We start from the raw sequence: 9,187 nt of genomic DNA, 5'->3' as shown, positions 1-9,187 counted from the left end.
TGGCTTCATGTAGCATACCTGTTTCTGCTTATATATATATGATGACCGTTGCATTGTTTGCATCATGTCATTGCATGCATGCCGCATCCTCGGCCACTCGAGAGAGTGGTAGCTGGAGTTGATGCCGCTTGTCTTGTCGTGCCGCACTCGGCCACTTGTGTGAGTGGTAGCTGGAGTACGAGCAGTAGGGACCCCATCACAGATGTAGCTAGTTAGCTACTATGCAACTGTCCCCTCGACCACTTGTGTGAGTGGTAGCTGGAGTGGTGTACAGTCTGTCACTGACCCGGCCTCTTGACCATACAGGGGTCGTGGTGCGGAGAGGTGGGCGGGAGTGACCATCCGTGCATACGTTGTTTATTATTATATTTGCTTTGGCTGCTGTCCATATATGCTGTTATTGCTTACTTACTGTTGTTGTTCACGTATGCTGATATGCTCACTTGTGCTGAGATATATTCTCATTGTAGATGTCCAGTCATTGGAAATTTGTATATACCTTGCTTATTACCTCTGTAGTTATGAGCAGTATTATAGCAGATTAGTATCAGTTCTGACCTACTATACCTAGCCTAGGATATGGTTTCAGGTACGAGCATTTATTTTGGTTCTATTGTAGTATCTGCTATTCCTCTTATGAGACTGTATTCCTTTTGGCATTCTCTATTGGTTTATTATGTTCATGCACTATCTCTTTTCTATACCCGCTGAGTTCCAATACTCACCACCCCGTAAAAATGGTTTTCTTTCGCCAGGTAACAGATAGATGAGTCATGGATGCTTGGAGAGATGTCGGCTGCCAATCCTGGGTCCCGCGTCATATTCGAAAAATTGATTTTGGTTCTGTTTCTCTTTACTTGCATTTCGTATTCGTTGGATTTGGTGTAGTGAGAACTAGGTTTTGATGCTTGTGGTGTGGACTTGGTATTTGTGATGTTTTGATAACTTTGCAAATTTGTAGATTTTCTCTTCGTTTTCTTTCCGCTGTGCTTATTTTGTTTTTTTGTCCAGCCGAGTAGGCTGAGTATATTAACTGCGTGGTTGTGTTGTTTCCATTTTCTATGGTATATATATTCCAGCCGAGTGTGGCTGATGTATATTTTGTATGTAGCAATGTTTCAGATTGTCCGTCGTACAGGGGAGGTGCTGTCGAAATTTCTTCGGCAGGGACTCCTCTGGGGCGTGACAGAAAGAAGTGGGGCCGTTTCGAAGAGAATTGGAGGCACAATTCTTAGAGCTTCTCACAGAACCAGGCGTGTTCATGGCCAAGAACGAACACACTCATGAGAACTGAGTTGTATCAGGAATAGTCTTGGGTGAGATTTGTCACTGCTTACACAGATGATAGTATAGTTCAAGGACATCATGTCTACTATCAGCCAGTAAGCAACCAAATCTTCACAAGGGAAGGTTCAAAGGATAAACCTACCTATCCTATACTTGACTCAACTACTGAATGCTATCACTTACTCTATCTCCATTCATGTGGGGGATTGTTGAATAAGTGAATGGAGAAGAAATGGAAGAGGAAAGAGGCTCCATTGTGAATGAGACTTTAATCTCACATTGGAGGTTTCAAGGCACTTTTGTTGGTTTATATTGATTCACATACATTAAGGTTGTGAACAAATGCATGGGGAGATGCTCTCTCTCATGCGTGGGTGCGCAGGGGGGGTGCAAATCCAGGGTCCGGATTTGCACTAAACCAAGTTGACTCGTGTGCGCCCAAGTGGAACAACCAACATTTTGCCATGTAAACCTTTTTGTTGCTTATGTAGCGGATGCATTAAAGGAAGATTAATACAGGGCGCTTCGTAGATTGGTGAGTGGTGAGTAATGATCATTAATTTTGCTCTGCTGGCCTGGTCTTCCGCTCTGCAGACCTGGTCTTTCACTCTGCACTTTACAGAAATCAGCCCCTGCTGGCAGCTTGAGATTATCCGCTCAGGTTATTTCGACTGTAAGTTGAATTTAATTCGGTGTAGCTTAAATTCAACTAATACTCATAAATCTCTGGCATTAGATTATTTGTGTCCAACAAAAATCAAATTATCATACCGCATAGAAAAATTAAAAATTAAAAATTAAAATTTTTTAAAATTTGACCACTCGATAACGATAATAAATTTGGTGGCTGATCTTTATTGATGATTTCCAAGTATCTTTCGCTTGAAAGAAGCTTTTGCCTTCATATTTGGACTCAAGCTGTTGAAGGAGGTACATAGATAACAGTGACGAAAGAGGACTTAACGAGGCATTGAATTAGGTACCATAATTTAAAGGATTATATTTTTTTATTAAAGGTCCAAAAATACATTTAGTTGAACCTTATTAAAACATGAGATCTACGGAATCGTCCGAGGAAAGGACAGGACAGGACAGGACATGATAACCATACCTAAATAATTAATTGGGTATAATTACAAAATCCGGAGGACGACACTGATGATTGGTTTTTAAAAAAAAACATAACACCAAATATTTATAGACCAGACGTGTTAAAAAAAAAATAGCAAAAAAAGTTTTCGGACACGTGATCAATTTCCTCATATAAAATGATAAAAAAACACTAAATATATTTATTTATATAGATATACTTGGCTAACATTAAATTATGATAAATATTTAATAAATATATCTATTAAATTATTATTTTAATGGTAGGTTAGTTCTCTAAAAGGAATATGTTGTAGGGTTTAACTATAATATCTCGGTAAGAATGATCATATTTCTAGAACTCGGATATAATGATAAATATGTAAGAGTTTGTGTTACAGAGCTTGACTATAACGTATCAGTAAGGACATCTACATCTTCACGAGAATTTTGGTATAGTGTTAAATAGACAAGAGTATTTCTGATATGATAAGTTGGATAAAAATAAATATTATAAGAAAACTAATAGTCTATGATTTTGAACATAGAATCCTCACTAGTTAATAGAGGCGAATCCAGGATTTTAAATTGGGGGGGGGGGGGGGGGCGTATACTAAGTGACAAAAATAATTATTATATATTGTATTCGAATGTTACATGGTTAATATGGCAAGAGAGGAGGTAGAAGGTACCTACAAGTAGGCGGACGGAGTCGATGGAGTTGGAGTCTTATTGTCTTAGGGAGGTTTCGGTCGCAATAGGAGTAGAACTCGATGGCCATGACTAAGTGCCAAAGGAGTAGAACTCATATAAAAATAGAGCGAATGACCCGTGAACGACCCACAATACACCTAATGAGGAAAAATATAATCATCTCATCAATTTGGCCGAAATCTATGAACACGCAAAAACCTTCAAAAATCTTCTTTGTGCACGAAGCAAATGCTATGAATTTATATAAACTTATTTTAATTGCTCATCTAGCAAAAAGAATCTTCTCTAGAACCGAAGTTCTATTAAATAAATGTGACACTCGTTTCTTCATTAATTTACTTAAGAAGTTTCATATTTCCTACAAATATTGAGTCGAAACTCTCTCTCTCATCATTCGGCTTTAGTTAAATTATTTCAACAAAAAATTTCTCATAATTTATCTTCTTAATTAAAATTCTCATAAGGATTTGTATTCTCTTTTAAGAGAACTATCCTTAGTTCTCCTATGATATCTTTTAATTATTTTTTGAAGAAACATCACATTATTAGCAAAAGGTTCTGTAAGAGAAAAAATTAGCCATTTGAGAAGGTTGAGTCATTAATGATTAGAAAAGTTCAATTAACTGTCATGCTATAAAGCATATTGCCACTGGAATAAAGTAAAAATAGAATAAAGGCCAACAACTATGAACGTGATATCAGGGAAAATATAACATGATATAGGAAATATTACAGATTAGAAAGATTTGGTACGAAGTGAGAGGGAGTAACTCATTCTTGTTATGTAAATTATATGAATAGGATGAGGTTATAATTTATATGATCCAGGTTGTAAATTCAGCAAACAATCAAGAATCATTATGTATATTATGATCTCCAAGGTAGGTTTAATCATGCACAAGACTGTTAGGAGAAACAAGCAAGAAAAACTTCACCTAAATAGAAGAATCTTCGTTGTTGAGCATCAACGACACGATAACAACGATGCTAAAAATACTGGAGAGCTGTGGCGATGGTGGCATCGATAGCAACCGTGGTGGCGATGACAACAACGATGGTGTGCGGCGGCAACAACAATAAGGGTAATGATAAAAATATTTGAGGGTGCGTAGATGTGGATCGAGGAAAATTAGGGTTTAGGTGGTTTTAAAAGAAAAAAGGGAGAAGAAGTCACGGGAGAAAAGTTTGACTATTACCTTTTTAATTGTAATTTTTGCATAAAAGTCTAATAAATTTTAAAATTTATAACTAGGTCCTTTTAAATAAATTAATTCATTTATTTTTTTCGATGATATAACAGGGGCGAACATGGACTGGGGGGTCATGGCCCCCCTATTGTGCATCCACCCTTGCTAGTGAAGTAATGGAGATAGTATATATGATAATTAAGAGAAGAATTAGTATTCTGTGTGTACAAAAGATAAAATGGGTAGGTGAAAAGATAAAGATGATAGAGAACTCATGTTTTAAGTTATGATATACAAGAAAGATTAAAACAAGAAGTAGAGTGAGTATTATTGTAGATAGTTCATTAAACGCTAAAATTGTAGTAGTTAGAAGGAGGGATAGAATTACAAACTCTCAAGATAGTAGTGGTGAACGAAAACATAAACGTAATTAGCATATATGCACGTCAAGTAGGATTAGATGGAGATGTCAAATCAAGATTTTGGGATGACAAAGATGAAGTATTATAAAATATTTTATAAAATGAAATAATTTTAATAGTAGGTGATCTAAATAAGTATGTCAGAATGAAAAATGAGAAATATGAGAGAGTGCATGGGGTTATAGGTTTAGAACGAGAAATGAAGAAAAAAAATTATATTGGATTTTGCGATTGTATATGACTTTATATTAGCTAATACAATTTTTAAGAAAAAAGAAGAATACTTATTCACGTTCAAAAGTGAAAATAATAAATCATAAATAAACTTTATGATTATGAAGATGGGTAGAAAGATTTATAAAGATTATATCACCCTTGGAGAAAGCTTAATTACTCAATATAAGTTAGTAGCATTAGATATACGTTTCAATTATAGTGTCAATAGAAGAAAAATAGACATGACTCATGGAATTAAGTAGTGGAAGTTAAAGGATAGAAAATAAAACATATTTAAGGAGAAGGTAGAAGTATAGATATTAGGTGAAATATACAATAACTTTAATTTGATATGTGATAAAAAATGATATTAAAGTTAAAAATAGTAACCAAGAATATACTCAATGAGTCAAAGGAGCATGTACCACCAACTAAGAAATCTTGGTAGTGGAATGAGAAAATATAGGAGAAAGTGAAGAAAAAAATGAACTACCTATAAGGAATTATATATTTATAAAATGAAGAGAACTTTAAAAAATATACAATAGCCCAAAAAGAGTCTAAAAAAATAGTGAATGAAACAAATTTTTTTTTTTGAACGGTTATATTAAAAATTAGATATAAAAGAAAGGGAAAAAGACATTTATAAAATAATTAAAGTGAAAGAGAGGAAGATCAGAGATCTTATCCAAATAAGATATATTAAAGATGAATGAATAGGGCGCAAGTAAATGATGGAGAAATAAAAGAATGTGGAAGAGGTATTTTTATTAACTTTTTAATGAAGGTTTAGGTATTCAACTTAACTTAGGTAACTTAAATATGTTAAATGAATATAGAAATTTAAATTTTTATCGTAGAATTTTAACTTCAGAAATAGAACAAATTTTAAATATGATATAAAATGAAAAACCATTAGATGATATTCCAATAGAGGTATGAAAGTGCCTAGGGAAACATATTATTGAATGACTTACAAAATTATTTAACATGATATTTAAAATGAGAAATGTCTAATCAATGTAGGGTAAGTACTTTAAGTTCTCTTATATAAGAACAAGGGAGACATATAAAATTATGTAAACTATAAGGATATTAAACTAATTAGTCATATCATGAAACTTTAGGAAAGAGTAATAGAAAAAAGATTAAGGAAGGAGATCACGACGACTGAAAACTAATTTGGGTACATTTTTGGAAGATCGACAATAAAGCTATACATCATCTTAAACAACTAATAAAAAAGATCATGAACAAAAATAAGATCTACACAAGATATTCATTTACTTAGAATAAATTTATAATAGAGTTCTAAGAGAAATTATATAGAGAATTATAGAAAAAGAATGTGTTAGTATAGCATATATTGAACTAATTATGAATATGTATGAGAATGTAATAACTAGAGTGAAGATTTCAAATGAATTAACTAAAGTATTTCCAATAAAGATAGAACTACATTAAAGATCAACTCTAAGTCTCTATCTTTTTACATTGATCATGGACGAACTCATTGAATATATTCAAGATATAATACTGTGATGCATATTTGTTTGTAGATAATATTATTTTAGTAGATGAGATACTTGAATGAGTAAATGCTAAATTAGAATCATGACGGAAAACATTAGAAGTGAAAGGTTTTAACTAAGCTTAACAGAGTAAATAGAGAATATATGGAATTTAAGTTTAGCAATATTAGACATAATGAGATAATTATTAAGATAGAAGATGATGAGTTGTCTGAAATTGAGAGATTTAAGTATTTACGATCATTTTTACAAAATGATGGAGGGATTGAGATAGATGTTTTACATAAAATACAAGTAGGATGTATGGTTGAAATGAAAGTTAGCGTCGAGTGTTTTATATGATCGTAAAGAATCTCTAAAACTTAACTAGGAGTTCTACAACATGACGGTTAGATATGTTATGTTATATGACGCTCAATGTTGGGCTATGACTTAACCACATAAGCAGAAGATGAAAGTTGCAAAGAGAGTATATTAAAGTGGATATGTTGACATACGAGAATGAACCGAATAAAAAATGAGAGCATTAAAGAGAAAGTCGGAGTTGTATCTATTGAGAAAAACTCCAAGAGCTATGTTTAAGATGATATGAATATGTGTTTAAATGACTAATAAATGGTTAAATGATGTAGAAATATGATGACAAATACGTACACATCAAACAACAAAAAGGAAGACCAGAAAAGATTTAGTTAGCTGCAATAAAAAAAATAAAATTTATTTAAATATAGATGATGATTAAAAGATAAAACTTATAATAATTATAATAGCCGATCCCACCTATTACCTATTTTGATAAAAATTGATTATTTATTCTGACACGCACATAATATTTGCTAGCGGCTTATTAAGCATTCCATTGATTGCTAATTAGTAGAGTCCAACACGTCCATCATCCACTCGCTGTCGACGAAAGAGTCCATGGAAGATAGATCGAAGCCGACGTCAAGATGATCGAAGTCATGCTTCTCCAACGAGTTCTCGCTCAGTCCTGTGAAAATGGAGGCATCCTCCGCCAATGGCAGCAGCGGCGGCTGCGGCGGAGGCGGAGATGGTGGTCGGAGAAGCAGTTTCTCCAGGCCGAAGAACGACCGGGTGCACCTCTTTGCCTTGGTTCGGATGATAACGTCGGCTTTGGCTTGGTTACTACTCTTGGCTTTGGATGTCTCGCAGGCGTTTTTCTTGCCCAAAGTTGTGTTCCAGTAGTTTTTGATTTCATTATCTGTTCGGCCCGGAAGCCGCCGTGCAATCAGAGACCACCTGCATGCTCACGAACAGTACTCACATAATTAACATTTAATTGTCTTTCTATACAAAATAAATAACGTGGTGCATGGACCATGCACCTGTTGCCGAGGAGTCTGTGGAGTCTGACGATGAGCGCCTCCTCGTCGGCGGAGATGTTTCCCCGCTTGATGCCGGGCCGCAGGTAGTTGAGCCACCGCATGCGGCAGCTCTTCCCGCACCGATTCAGGCCTATAATATATATATATATATGTATATAACAAATAAACATGATGCATGCATGCATCCATCGTACAAGAAATTAGATGACTGGCCTGCTTTCGTGGAGAGGTTTCTCCACTTGCCTTCTCCGTGAGCCTGGACGTAGGAGACGAGGATCTGGTCCTCGAGAGCTGTCCATGGCCCCCTGTTCAGGTTGTCCTTTCCGTAGCATGGCGTCCTCCTGATCCCCATCTCTCTTGACTCCTGATCGATCGAGTTTGGTCGTGATTTAGTCGACAGTTATAGGGCACAGGCCCTGGACCGGAGGCCAGTGGTGACGGAGTTTGTAACGTGGCGAATTATCATTGGGCGGCACTTTATATTTTTGGGAGTAGACCGTTAGTTAGAGTTGCTTTAAATCAACCGGCATGGCCCTTGTCATATTTAATATATTGCGTTACAAGTTTTGATTAGCTGTTCATTTCGTTTTCGGCATTTCCCCAAATGATGCAATTATTTTGTTTTTTTTGGATTTTTCAAAAAAATACATCTTACTTTAGTTTTTATTAAATAAGGCACTTAATTTTTAGAATATCCTTCTTACCTATTTGAGCAATACATTAAAAAGAAATAATTAATTAAATTTTCTTATTTAATTAAAATGAACTAAACTGAATCGAATTAGATCCAGAAAAAAAATAAATTATTTCATCAAAGAATTTCATATGTGCGAAAGTTTTATCCATAAAAAAAAAAATTAGGTTTTATCCATATTTTTATTTTTATTTTTGATGTTTTAAAAATTTTAAAAATACAAAAGTGGGTTAATAAAAATTTAAATAATAAAATTCATCATGATCGCTTAATTTTATTTTACCTTTATTTATTTTCTTATAGTTAGATATTAAATAATAAGAAACAAAAATAAAAAATTTAAAGAATTTTTAATTTTTTATTAATATTCTTTTATATTTTTTTATTTTTTTAATAAAGCTCTAACATTAAACATAAAAATATAGATAAATTTAGGAGATTATGATGAGTTTAATAATATATATATATTTTTAAAAAATAAGATTTTTATATTATCACTGACTTTGTATGAAATTTCTTGATAAAATATTAATTTTTTAAGTCCGGTTCAATTTAGTTTGTTTTGATTTAAATAAGAAATGCCAGTTTTTTTTTTAAACTTTAATTTAAGGTTGAAATAGACAGAATAAGTATTTTAAGAATTAGGTGCGCCTTTTGATAAAATTCAAAATATGATATGTTGTTTGGTAAATTCAAAAAA

At 33.5% G+C, this 9,187-nt stretch overlaps 1 protein-coding gene across 1 annotated transcript; it reads right to left on the bottom strand.

Moving 5' to 3' along the window:
• Positions 1-7,313: 7,313 nt before the first annotated feature.
• LOC121979651 (transcription factor MYB123-like) lies at positions 7,314-8,145 on the bottom strand. The gene is made up of 3 exons (XM_042531646.1): positions 8,007-8,145; positions 7,794-7,923; positions 7,314-7,707 (listed from the first exon to the last, which is right to left on the bottom strand). Exons 1-3 carry the CDS (start codon positions 8,143-8,145, stop codon positions 7,314-7,316), a joined length of 663 nt encoding a protein of 220 aa, XP_042387580.1.
• Positions 8,146-9,187: the final 1,042 nt, after the last annotated feature.

This window comes from Zingiber officinale, chromosome 5A (assembly GCF_018446385.1).
Source record: "Zingiber officinale cultivar Zhangliang chromosome 5A, Zo_v1.1, whole genome shotgun sequence".
In the NCBI taxonomy this organism is placed as follows: Eukaryota; Viridiplantae; Streptophyta; class Magnoliopsida; order Zingiberales; family Zingiberaceae; genus Zingiber; species Zingiber officinale.
Note: the sequence above shows the minus strand (reverse complement) of the source record. Positions and strands in the feature narration are given on the sequence as shown.

Coding starts and splice junctions, on each gene's coding strand:
- LOC121979651 (XM_042531646.1), bottom strand. CDS start 8,145: ATGGGGATCAGGAGGACGCCATGCTACGGAAAGGACAACCTGAACAGG. Junction 7,924..8,006: donor AAACCTCTCCACGAAAGCAG/GCCAGTCATCTA, acceptor TATATATTATAG/GCCTGAATCGGTGCGGGAAG. Junction 7,708..7,793: donor CACAGACTCCTCGGCAACAG/GTGCATGGTCCA, acceptor GTGAGCATGCAG/GTGGTCTCTGATTGCACGGC.